The 13,451-nt window shown below is 35.4% G+C and overlaps 1 protein-coding gene across 1 annotated transcript in view; it reads left to right on the top strand.

Annotated features, from left to right (window-relative positions):
• LOC105362485 (uncharacterized) overlaps window positions 1–12,693 on the top strand; it is a 36,930-nt gene extending 24,237 nt beyond the window's left edge. The window contains exons 2-4 of the mRNA XM_011499943.1: window positions 9,517–9,771; window positions 10,405–10,873; window positions 12,076–12,693. Coding sequence (XP_011498245.1) covers window positions 9,517–9,771; window positions 10,405–10,873; window positions 12,076–12,303 — 952 coding nt within the window. The 3' untranslated portion in view covers window positions 12,304–12,693. The remainder of the gene's footprint in view (window positions 1–9,516; window positions 9,772–10,404; window positions 10,874–12,075) is intronic.
• The last annotated feature ends 758 nt before the right edge of the window (window positions 12,694–13,451 follow it).

Genomic DNA, 13,451 nt, shown 5'->3' with positions numbered 1-13,451 from the left:
GGGAAATTTTTCTTCTTCATTATTCATGCTACTGTATACACGAAAAATTGGTTATCAGTAAATATAATTGTAAAAAACTAAAAACAAAAAAAAAAAAAACTTAAACATCTAATTATAAATAAATTCATTTTTAAATCTATAAATTTGAAAAACTTTCATATAAATCTTTACTGTGCTATAAAATAAACGTACTTTCAAACGAACTATTTCCTTAAGAGAAAAGATTCAACTATTTCTTCTTAACCATAAGTTGAATATACTGATACGATTTTATTCTCAATAAAATTTCAGTAAAGATCACTTGCGTTAAAATTGAGCTGAAAGCGTGTAATTTACAAAAAATATAATATTCACGAAACGAATTATTTCAGGAATATTTCAGAAATATTTGAGGAACATTTAAGGAACTTTTTGAACTATCATTAATTATAATTTCGGAATATTAAATTAGTTGAAATTAATTTTTATTACATTCAATAATTGAATGAAATATGTATCTATTTATGCATTGGATGGATATAACGATAATAGAAAGAAAATCACTGGTTTGACATAGCTTTTTTTTTTTTTTTTTGGAATATTCCAAGATAAAAAACAAATGGGAATGATATTCTCTTAAAAACTCTAGGTGCAACCTACCCGAATACCCATAATCGTGATATTCCAAAGAATAACCTTCATTTTCATTCGTTACTTTCATGCATTGCCAATAAAGTCACAGAGAGTATCAGTAGCCAAACAAATAGGAAGAAAATATTCCGGATATCTGTGTACAAAGCGCGATGATATTCTTGTCTAAAAAAAAAAAAAGAAAAAAAAAAGAAAATAAAAGAAGAAAAAAAAAGAGAAAAGAGTGGTGAAACTCGAAGTAATTGTCCTCCATCCGGATGCAAAATGCGCCTAATTGTCCGTTTCCACGTATAATACATGCATTCATAGGATTTTCCCTAGCGTCGGCCTGATATTCCGCTTCCCAACTTCAACGATTGTATTTCGTGTAGTCCTCCGCGAAATTTCCCGACTGTCGTACGAGTGAAAAGTTAAATATGATGTCCGTGGACGGCGCTCGCTTTCCATTCCGCGGAATTCCGGCGACTAATTATCGAGATATCGAGACATCCAGCCCATTTTTACTATTTACTTCTGGCGGTTCGTATCAACGATTGCTCTGGAAAGTCGTTTCTCAACAACAAATATTCGAGTCGGTTGTCGCGTTCTTTTGTTGTCATTCTTTTATTGGAATGATGGGTGGATCTAACGGATTGTATTACAATCTATAAAATTCATTATGATCTATACGTAAAAATAACAACTTCTCACCCATATAATTAACTAATTTTTTTTCTTCTTCTTTTTTTTTTTTTTTCTCTTTATATAAGCCTACAGCATTTATCAACCGTTTCAATCAACCGGAGTGATAGATGTAATTTTAATAAATTGTATTTAATTAAAGACAACGTCATTTAAAAGACTACGTAAATTTTATTAAACATTAAAAACAATTCTTAAAAACGAATTCATGTCATTTGGAGAAGGCATTTTGTTTCATTCGCTTCATCCTCACTATGTTTTTCTTTTATATTTCTCCTAGAACTCATAATAGGTAGTATAAAATAGCTAATGATGTTATTTATCTCGTTTTTCGTTAGTGTATAAAGGTACCGTATACGCTATGTAAATGCTGAAAGAAGATTATTCTCTTTAATAGGAGGACAAAATGAATAACAAATTATCTACCAGAGTGAGACACTATCTTGTATTCACAGGCAATTTGATGTTTATATTAAATTTTAGCACTATTAAACGGTGAATAATTTTAATTTATCATATATACTTTAAGCCTTATTTATATAGTTTTGCCAAAAAAATTTTTTCTTTATAATACTCTGGCATACCAAATGAGACTAAAGGCAATGTATTTCAATCACGTATTTGCTATTCCGTTCGGAAACATTTATTACATAGAACTATAAAAAGAAAATTTGTTTATAATCCATGATTGGCTTATCTATTCTGAAGTTGTAAATATTTCTAAACTTTCCAATCTCGCAATATAATGAAAAAAAAAAAAAAAAAAAAAAAAAAAAAAAAAAAAAACGCTCAGCTTGTATTCTAATAATATTATCGAATGATTTGCCAGAGACCCTACATGGTATAAGAATTTTGTAAAGAAAGGAATAACAGAAGATAATCAACTGACTCTTTTTCCTTTTAACGATCCATGCCCGTTTCTCTTGCGACAACAATGGATTTATGAAGTTTTCAATTCGTTACGTATCTGTGTGTGCACAAGTACATCGGATCACGGTATGTATAACATAACCATTGAGCTCGAAGGTGACATGTGCTCGCGCTCATATTCTCATATTCTCGAGCAAGAGATAGTTGCGCGTCACCGTGATGAAAGGAAGCGGTATATATATATATATATATATATATATATATATATATGTAGAGAGAGAGAGAGAGAGAGAGAGAGAGAGAGAGAGAGAAAGAGACGAATGAATCGTTAACTTTCGGACTGGCAATAGCGCGCGATTATTTTTTCTTTGGGCGACAGTGGCTAGGAAATGTAGAGTATAGCCTACTTTTCGTCCTGTATGAGATGTGAATAATACCGCTCTCGGGAAGATTATTACTCTTATTTCGATCAATGCGATGTAAATGTAGGTTTACGAGTCGTGGTTGTGTTTTTTCCAAGTTTTTATTTTTAAATAAATATACGGCTGTGGTTTCTAACTTCTTTTTATAAGAAGGGAAATAACAAGAAAAAGAACGAGAGAATACGAATTAATATAAAAATCCCCTTTAAGATGACTGAACTTGTAAATATCAGAGAAAAGCAAGAACGCGTATGCAACATTTCTAATCGAATGTTTCTTATGCTCTCGATAATACTAAAACGATATAATTAAATGTCGGTAGATTTTAAAAATGTCTTGGGTTCATTTTTTATTTTGAAATAGGACGAGTAGTCTCTTGAATATCAAATATATCTTTTCTTTATTCCAAGTGCGTAGCGCATTTGAAAGTTTGATTAACTTAAAACAATACGTAATCCACCAAATGCTATTTGAATAATGATTAGCAAATATATCATAGTTCTGCAAATTTATGAAAAAAAATTTATTCTTTATATTTGAGAATTCAGACCATTATAACGATAATTCTAATAGCAAAAGTATAATTCACTTATTAAAATTATTAAAATTGCCTAATTAAAGATTAAAAATAAGCGTTTTTTGTCCACAGCGTGAAACAATTTATTTTAATTTAAAAAATGTTTTCAACTAAATTTATTCTTTATATACATTATAATTCTATGACAATTATCAAAAAGCTTTTAGCATTTAATGAGATATAAATTTTCATTGTGAGCGACTAGAAAAAGTTGTATTAGACACAATTTAATGTGAGAATGAGGTTACCGATTTCCAGAATTTTTAGGGTACATTTTTTTGCGATTATCGTTTCGAAATTACCAACAATTAACGCTATAAGTGAACAGTTTAATATAAATATAAATAATCAACAAACTGACATGTATATTGGCAATGTGACCAATTCTCGTACTATTGTGTGTTATATAATCAAAAAAAAAAATAAAAGAATTGCTTGAAAATTACTGTTTATATCTATTGTTGCGATTGTAATAACTGTATAGTTAATAATAGTTTGTAAAGTCATTTGAGTTATAATTTAAATTATTCTGTCCTCTCCACAATTTCTAAACTTATAACGGGATATATATATATAGACATATATATATATATATATATATATATATATATATATATATATATATATATATATATATATATATTAAAGTAATATTTGATTATTAACAAGAGATTTATACAAATTTACATATATAATGCTTCAAATTTTATATTTATATGACTATCAACATATAATGCTCTCGATCATTCGACTCTGAAGAATCTTAATAATCGATTGTTAAGTACATGTTCACAAATAACGAACATTTATTTTTGTTATATAAACTCTCAAATGAATGGTTATTTGTTAAGAACGCTCTGCAATTTATCAATATGTAATTAAATCAATATTAAAAAAGAAGATTATAGCTGAAATCTTATTATAAAAGTAATAAAATAAACAGGATAATCATTAACCATAGAGCTTGTATTGATATTATGATATCCAAATAAGTTTTTTACCATTTTTTTTTTTTTTTTTTTTTTTTTTTTTTGTTTTTTTTTTTTTTTGTTATATTACATTGCGTATTTTTTAAAGTTATCGATGCTAATTTTATAATTTAAGAAATCATAAATAAACTAAACATAAACTAAGAATAAACAAGCAAGAACATTGGATATACGTGTCTACTTAATAAACTAATGGAGCATCAAATTTTAATTGATTATCTCATATTTGCCATAAAAATTTCGTATTTCATAAGACAATATTCCATTAACACTAGGAATATCGCAGTAGACGAAATTTTTTTTATTTTTCATGAATAACAAACATTCAACTTTAATCGCATCTTAAAATGAAATAGTTTTAATAACATTTAATGGATTACATTAGCGAAAGAACATCGCAGGGAAGGAGGATTAATTTTTACTAGATTTTCATCGTCGAGTCTTTCATAAATTCAGGCTTCCTGCTCGAAACGTTGCAAAGAAAACGATTCAATTTTATTTTATGAAATTTTCCGTCTTTTCTCACTACGCCCCGCACAAAAACACCCAAGCCCATTCACGGACACTCGCCCGCGCGCACACCACTACGGCACATCCATACAGATATACGAGCTCACGGCGAGGGCGATTGCGATACACATCTTTCCCGCCGTCCGTTCTCATGCACCCACACACGATCGCTCGGCCGCCGCAACCGAATGCACTTGCACTTTTTAAGAAAACCAGTTTCCACGTCGGAGAGCGAACTCTTTCTCGCCTACGTACGCGCATTGGTGCGCATTGGTATTGGTGGCGAGAGCGCTGTGGATGAGGAGGAGGAGGAGGAGGAGGTGAAGGGGGTGAAGGGGGTGAAGGGGGTGAAGGAGGTGAAGGAGGTGAAGGAGGTAGAGGAGAAGAGAGAGAGAGAGAGAGAGAGAGAGAGAGAGAGGGAGTACCACACCCATATAGTGTGCAGCGCGTATCAAGCGGCGCGAGAAAACGTGCGGTGCTACGCTTTAATGCCGTGCTTCGGGAAAGGGAGATTCGCGTGCTTATGCGCGCGTCTAGAGGAAGAAATCCCGAGATGAGTTTATGCGGAATATATTAAACTTGCATAGGAAGATCATTTTTAGATGGATTCCGTTTGCAGCAGTATGTAACGCGCTTAATGGATTCCCATGTAAAGAGAAATGACTAGAACGGTAGGAATAGTGGGCCTTTCATTATTTCTTTCTTTCTTTATGTCTTTCTTACTTTCTTTCTTTCTTTGAGGAATATTTAATCACTTGTGAATATAGAGTGAAACGCAGACGTTTAATTTACGACGCGCGTTTCGCCATATTTATGATTCCGTCAATTTTTCAAGTCACATTACACTTGTTGCCGTACTTGCCAGGCTCACTTCCACGATTAAGAGCAAAGCATTTTTACATTTGATAATTGAAAATAATATTTTATTAGAATTAAATTATTAAAACAGCCTATACATACCAACTGTCGGTTATTTGAGAACGTCATGTTGTGTCTGATCAACTATAGAAACAGCGATTTCGCATCTGTGAATCTCGTATGGTTGAATAATGATAATTAATTAAAAGAATAATCAATTCCAAAGTCGGTAGTTTATTTAATTGAAAAGCTTATCGAATAACACCCAATGAGCTCATCTTTAACATAAAATGTTGTCAATTTAATACTTATAAATCTTATATTTATTATAGACAAGCGCATCTTATTAATTCCCACTATTCTTACTTAATGTACTTATATTTTGCCGCCAATATTAGTCAATTATATTATATTTTCTCTTGGCATATTACAAAAATAAATGTAATAGACGTAATAGTGTCGCGTGGCATTAAGAGAAGCGAAATAAATTAAATACTGTATCATTCATCATTTATTTAACTTCCTTTGATTTATACCGTTTTAATACATGGTTTTATTAACGATTTATTACGACCTCGCTTGTTATTACCACGGTAAAAAAGAAAAAAGAAAAGAAAAATCAAGTTTCACTTTTCATTTAAATTTGCTATATCGTAAGCGAATGGCATGCTATTTGAAATCGTAAGAAAATGCGATTACAATGCTAGTAGTGAGTTTTAATTTGTCAATTTACTTTCACAATGGGAAAAAGTCAAGTTATTCATCAATATCCGTAAAGAGACGTTATTCCGTTAGGCGTGTAATGGATATCAATGAGAGTCGAATCCTATAATCACGGTTGACGCTAAACGTCGTGTCAGCAAAATTCCAAAGTCACCTCAAAACAAATAGAAAACAAAGAGGCAAATGAGCTTAAATATTTCAAAACATCGGCGGTATAAGAAGAAGCAGAAGATGAAGAAGATGATGACGACGACGACGACGACGACGACGACGATGACGACGATGATGATGATGATGATGAAGAGGAAGAAAAAGAAGAAAGAGAGTGAGGAGTTGGCTTGGAGGCAATAGTAACGAAAAAGCATTTACCATGGCTCACCGCGAAGTTGATTCGTTATTCCGAACAAAACCTTAATTACAGTCGGTGCATTTAGCTTCCCAAATGAAGCTGGGGAAAAGCTGTCGCTGGCTATTATTATTACAAAACTAATTGTGAGAACTTGCGCGACTGCGGCTTCGAATGCCACTTATCGGGCAATTAGGGCTGATCGCCTTTAAAGATCGCCGTTTCGTCTTGATTAATAACTTACTTGAGGGGGTGGGACTAGGTGAATTTGCAATTACGAGACATTTCGACGGCGGCGGGGGGTGTGAGTGGGGGGGGGGGGGGGGGGGGGGGGGAGAGGAGGAGACAGAGCTTACGCTGAGCAAACAAATTGTAGGCGAACGATAATGAGGGACTCGTGGATTTTCGCGCGCCGAGGATATTACGTACCGATTTTACTGATACACCGAGCTTATGCGGACGCTCTTGTGCCTATTTGCGGGGAAAAAATCGCAACGAACGAGATGGGTGATTAGATGCTGTAACCCTCTTAATAATACCACGAAGCGGTAATTCTCTTTACCATGCATTCATTACAAACTTGATTGGGAACTTCAATTTATCGAGTGAATGTTATGGCCACCTAAGCCGTATATTTCACGTCCCTATGAAATTTCAACCCCGATTAGACAATCTACGGCGTGTGAAATTTAGCTGATACGCTAATTATTCTTGGATTATAAGCAATGATTATTTATTTAATGATCGTATGCCTTTACGGAAATGAATCGATACGGAAATGATTGTCGACAGATTTGTTTTACGCGTGAATTTTAATACAGGATATTTCGAGGACAATATACGCTTAGGAGCTATTATTCGGCATTGTAGTGAATTGACGGCGATCGATCGGATCGCTGGTGAACATTAATCGATCGTGCCTCCCCAGATCTTCCGAGATCTTGTAATCATCATCCAATTAACAGTGCGAACAGTGGTCGTATGTGACTTAATGCTCTCGGCATAATCGATGAGATGGAGATCCAAGCGGTTCGACGCGAGTTATTTAACAACACTTACGGCACATTATAAAGACCAGATGAATAAAATCTCCAAAGCCGATCACTGGGTTATTATTGTGATTTAACATACCGGCCAGGCCGCTCTCGAAAACATGCGAAAGATGCGAACGAAGCGAACGAAGCGAACGAAGCGAAGGAGGCGAACGAGGCGAACGAAGCGACAGAGCCAAGTGACTTTTACTTTAAAGGCGCCAATGGTGCCGTTACGCACGTGGCGAAAAGAACGAGCCGAACGGGATGAAAAAGCGGCCAGTCGTCGATCCACTTGTCCTCTCGGTCCTCGTTACGCAAGCAAGACAACAAAGTGAAATTGCCTCGGTGACCGCGACGTGAACTTTCACCGGCGCTGCCTCGCGCATGGTCGGCTTTATTGGGTCAACGGGATCCTGGGTCAGTTGGCATCGGCAGCCGTGTAAATGAGGCGGTCAATCAATGTATTGCGTACCCTGCGCGCGGCAATTCCCTTTGTTCTCCAACGGGAAAATCCAACGGCAAACGTTGTATTATTGCCCCTTCCCTCCCGCACTTCTTTTTCCTCGCGAACGGAGAAGAAATCTTTTCACTCGGAGCGATGGCTACGCCCGAGAGACACGGACAGATTTATCGCCCGGGCATCGGCTGCGTTACAAGATAATGAGTCTTGTGTTGCATATAATGGGGCTTTTCTCTTCGGGGCCCGGCCAATTGGGAGATTGTTCTTTAATCAATGATTTTCAATGGTAATTTTAATTGCCATTTAAGAGCGGCGTACAATGTCTTTATTACATTGGCTTGTGCATTCGAATTATTTCCGCTTACGAGCATCTTCATCAATTACGCCCTTTCAATTCTCTTACGAGTAAGCGCGATTTTTACATTTCATTCCCTACAGATCATACAAATTATGCTAATTTCTTCCTTTACACGGGTATAGCTTAATGTAGCTTAATGTAGCTACTAAATTTGCATTGTTTGGTATAAATTACATCGAGATAAATTACAATTTTCAATGGAAAAATGCCCTGTTGCCAGTCACCGAAGATCAATTTAAATATTTGCCAAGGTTCTTATTATCTTATCAGAAAAATATATTCGATCCAGAGTGCAATTAAAGCTAGTTCGCCATTTCTATTTTTTTTTCTTTTTTTTTTGCTAATACATTCTACGCCTTTTTTTTCCTCGTAATATTAATCTTCTATGCTTCACGTCGGAATATTCTATTCGTGAAGTTCGTTAGTAGACACAGAAAACACAAAACTACATAAAGCTTTACGAGCGTTCATTTTACTTATGGCGCAAATAAGAAATAACGCCGAATCCAACTCCTTCTCCTATTCTAATTAACACGAGGAAAAAATACAAAACAAAAAACAAAAAAGATGAATAAAAAAAAGAAGTTTCTCTATAATTAAAGCGAAATAATTCAAGCATATCGTATCGCTTAAACTTACGCGGATTATGATAGAACTAGTAGCATCGAATGCATTTGCAACGCGAAGCTATTTACGTAATTACTTTCAGCCAAGCTTATCTCGTCCACATCGGCAAACACACGAGAAAGTTATAGAGCTTAAGTTAGCGAAGCAAATTATCACTAGTTCTAGTTACTGTTTCAAAACCAGAAATCACTCCGGGCAAGTATTGCAAAAAGCAAACCGACTCAACTAGAACTCAAGCCCAGCCGAAATTATTAATACGGTTTTAATTCCTGATCAGACGAGCGGAAAACGGTAACCGAGAAAAACCGGCTAATCCAATTAAACCTAAGTTCATTATCCAATGACAGTTGTATACGTGCACGCGAGCGCGTACGTCCCAAGGACACACTTCAAATACAAAGCATAACGAGCATTTTTCCTCTCATCTGCAGAAGGATGCTGGACACTCGTCTTGTGCCGCCGCCGTCGCCGCCACCGCAGTCGCTGATTTGGCTGTTGTTGCTGCTGCTGGTGTTGCTAACAGGAACGGCATTACCCGCTGTAGTTTTGCCGAGGCCTCCGTCACTGCCCAATTACATACCGATAGACTACGTCGCCTCGTCCTTCGACTCCGTCAAGAACTTTGGCGACAAAGGTCTCCATCAAAGGACCAACGTCGAGAAGCCCGAAACCCAGCAAGATTATAGGTAGGATGCCCAGCTTTCTAAATTAATGGGCTCCGATGGTTTTGTTTAACTCTAACGCCAAGCCATTTCCTTGAAATGAGTTGCTTACTTTACGGAGACAAATTAATCGAATGCCCAGCAAAGTTGCCTCGCGCTTTTCCCATCTCAAAGCATTAGCCGTGCGCGATATAACACAAAACATAACAAAAGTGCGGAAAGTGATGCATAAAATTATTACTCAATTATTTATACATCGACGTTTTTTCGAAATATATAATCCGCTTTTTTAAGGTTTAACGTGTATATTGTATACGTGTACGTGTATATTACAATAACGCGTATAATAAGAAGTACCAGATGGTATCTACAAAACAATTGTCCCCGTTCGAGCAATAAATTATAGAGAAGTACTTGCAAACATTAGACAGGCCGTCTCGACAACGAATAAGATAACTTCGCGATAATATCGATTACTTATTATTATTAATTCTTATTTTTTTTTCTTTTCCTTTTAATTGAATAAGTAATCTTTAAGAGAAAGACTCTCAATATTACCTTAAAGTTAGAAAACTACTAAGCTATCCAATACGCAACTTTCCAATACTATCGAGCCGATAAAGTGGGAAAAAAAAAAAAAAAAAAACACGTCCGCAGATTTCTGGAGATCGAAGTACGCGATGGGGAGAACGTGGAGAATTTGGACCTGCACGGGATCGTACAGGCAGTCCTGGCAAAACAACGGCAATTGCTCCCTCTAAGTGGTCGTCGCTTCGACGAGGAGGACTACAACATGACGTATCCTCCAGCGGAAATTGTGCCCCGGTCGATTGTCGGTGTGCACGAGGTCGTCCTCGGTCCCAATCAGCGCTTCTACGAGTCGGCGACCCTCGAGGCCGAGAGCGAGAGGTCCTTACAGTACCCGATGAGTTCGCCCCAGTCGGAGAAGAACTTGAGTGACGAGAAGCTCTATTACCTGAAGAACGGCAGGCCCAAGGTGTACGTGAATTTCCGCGGCAAGAGCGGCAATTTCCGGCAGCAGGATACCCCGACCGGTGCCGACTCACGGTTTACCCTGAGGCTCGAGCCATCAACTTTTTTAAAAGCCACCCAGCCTTACCACACGGTAAGTCGCGAGAGAATTATTATTTTATCCTATTGGTCGGACGGACTTGATTTTATCAAAGGAAATCTTTAATGCGCCATGAGGTTTTCTTCCATTTCATTTGCGCAATGTTGCCATTATATTTCGTTGCTAATATTTGATTGTTAGAACTACTTCTATGATATCGTTTTGATAATTTTAACGCTATTTGCAATCCGAGCTGATATTGTATTTCTGCATGAAATGCTCGTGAGGCATTATTTAGAAAAGAAATTTTCAACGCATTGCAAATAAATAATCTTCAATTTAAAAAGTTATCTTGATTTATTTAACCTCGGCAATACAATATTAATAAGCTCTAAATAATATAATACTTCTCGTCTTGTCTGAATAATAATACTTCTCGTAAGCCATTTTAACTTTAACACTTTATTAATATATGAAATACGCGTTAAAGTATAAGAATATTTTATCTGCATCTTAAAAACAAGCTGACAACACAATAGATTTTAAAGTCTGTTTTATTGCGACAGTAAAAATTCAAAATCAAACTTAATAAATAAAATAGGCATTCGAGATATTATTAATTGTAATTGTTGCATTAACTCTAATGGTGATCATTTGAGTTTGGGAGTAAAATTTTTATATGAAAGGTATTAACTTGTAATTAAATTAATTAACTTGTCCCTTCAAACTTTATCGAATCCCATGAAATATCGATAGATTGAAAAATCTGCTTCGAAAGCTCGATACAAAAACCATTATAATATTAAATTGAACGAGCGTAATTCTAATTTCTTACTTTCCATTCAATATAACTCGACGATGCTCTCTAAATAACGATTTTAATCTACAAAAAGAAGAAATAAAAAAAAAAAAAAAAAAATGTCGAAAAAGATGTAAATTTCAGTATCTGCTTTTAAATTTTGTACAATTATAAGCACTGACTTTCACACATATAAATCTTAAAAAAATTTCACGTACTATTGTTAAACATTGATAATTATTATTTTGTTTTCTTTCGTTCGCGCTATTATGTATACAAAAATATCGCAACTTTAGAAGAATATTAAAAACTTAGCAAAATCTAATTTTAGGCCGAGACGCGAGCAACGAGCCCGGCGAATGAAATTCGAGGATTAATTTCCTGATGAATTCGGCCTTTTATTATCATAATTATAGCAGAATTTTAAAGCGCTTAACACAAGCCTTGCAACTTTCAGGAGAAAAAGACAAAGTCATCAAAGTCGACCCCGAAGAAATACGACGCGCGCATCCACGGCTCGACGACAGAGCACGCGATGGTGACGTCGAGCGAGCTGCCGAAGCAAATACCCGCGCCTCCGAGCAGATTACCCGCGCTTCCTCTCATCGTCCAGACGACGCCCGTCCAACGATACAACGCCCGGAGAACGGACATATTGCCCGATGACTCCATCTCCGAGGCCTGACGGGCCTCATCCCGACCGAGGGACGATCGGCTCGCGACTACTGGCCAAACGACTCTCATTAGCCTAATGTCCAGCTGCGACTGGCGACGATCCCATCGCCGATGTTGACGCAACAATTCGTTTTTATAATGAACGGACGTGTATTTGCGGTTACACTGTGAATCCGTAATTTCGCGAGCCCACCAATATATATATTGTGTACATATAATGCGTATGCGGGCGTAATTGAGAGTGTCGCTATGTGGGAGAATTCGTTACGTTTTCCAAGGTTCTTAATGCTTGGTTGAATAAGCTTGAAAGTGACAATTCGCTCTTATCTAATGGGAATTCGTCCGACTACTCGACCGTCACTCATCCCAATTTATCGCAAACTGTCCCTCAACATCGCCCTTTATAGCCGAACATTGTTATTTCGAATGTTAGGTCATATAAATAATTAATAGAATTGGGAAATGTAAATCCATTGATTTATTAGACGGAAATTGCCAAACAAATTTTTTTTTCTTTCCTTCTCTCTTTTAATCGATTTAAATGCGGCAAATCTTAATCTGCATACATTGTGCTCGAAACTTATTGTTCGTGTTAAACTATATAAGAATAATTATTTTGTACCGTGATTTAACATTTTCATTAATTTAACTTTTCGATACTCAAGATTCTAAGAAATTAATTGAGATGTTACCAAAATAGTTATTTAAATATATACATATATATATTTAAACATTTGCGTGTGACATATACGAAAAAGCATTACGGTAGCGATACATTTTTAATTATAATTATGAATCTAATAGGAAATGAATTCGCAATTATTATCGTTTACTTTTATAAAAGCAATATTAATTTCTCATATTTGAGATAAACTTATTTTCTACTGCACATAAAGTGAATGTGTACTTACAATTTATATAATTTTAGAAAAAATATAATAAGAGATTAAGATTTTTAGAAAGTTGAGTATATGCTGGGAATGTATTGGTCTAGAAGTTCTTGTTTTTCAATAAATTATACGAATAATTTACTTGAACGATAATTACACGACTAAATAATGTCATCATTTTTTTTTTTTTTTTTTTTTTTTTTTTTTTAATGCCTATTTATCATTAAAGATCTTTCTAAAAATCTAAAAATCTTTATCACATTTTCCA

This window comes from Ceratosolen solmsi, unplaced genomic scaffold, assembly GCF_000503995.2.
Source record: "Ceratosolen solmsi marchali unplaced genomic scaffold, CerSol_1.0 scaffold41, whole genome shotgun sequence".
NCBI classification, from domain to species: domain Eukaryota; kingdom Metazoa; phylum Arthropoda; class Insecta; order Hymenoptera; family Agaonidae; genus Ceratosolen; species Ceratosolen solmsi.
This window is presented reverse-complemented; position numbering and strand designations above follow the sequence as displayed.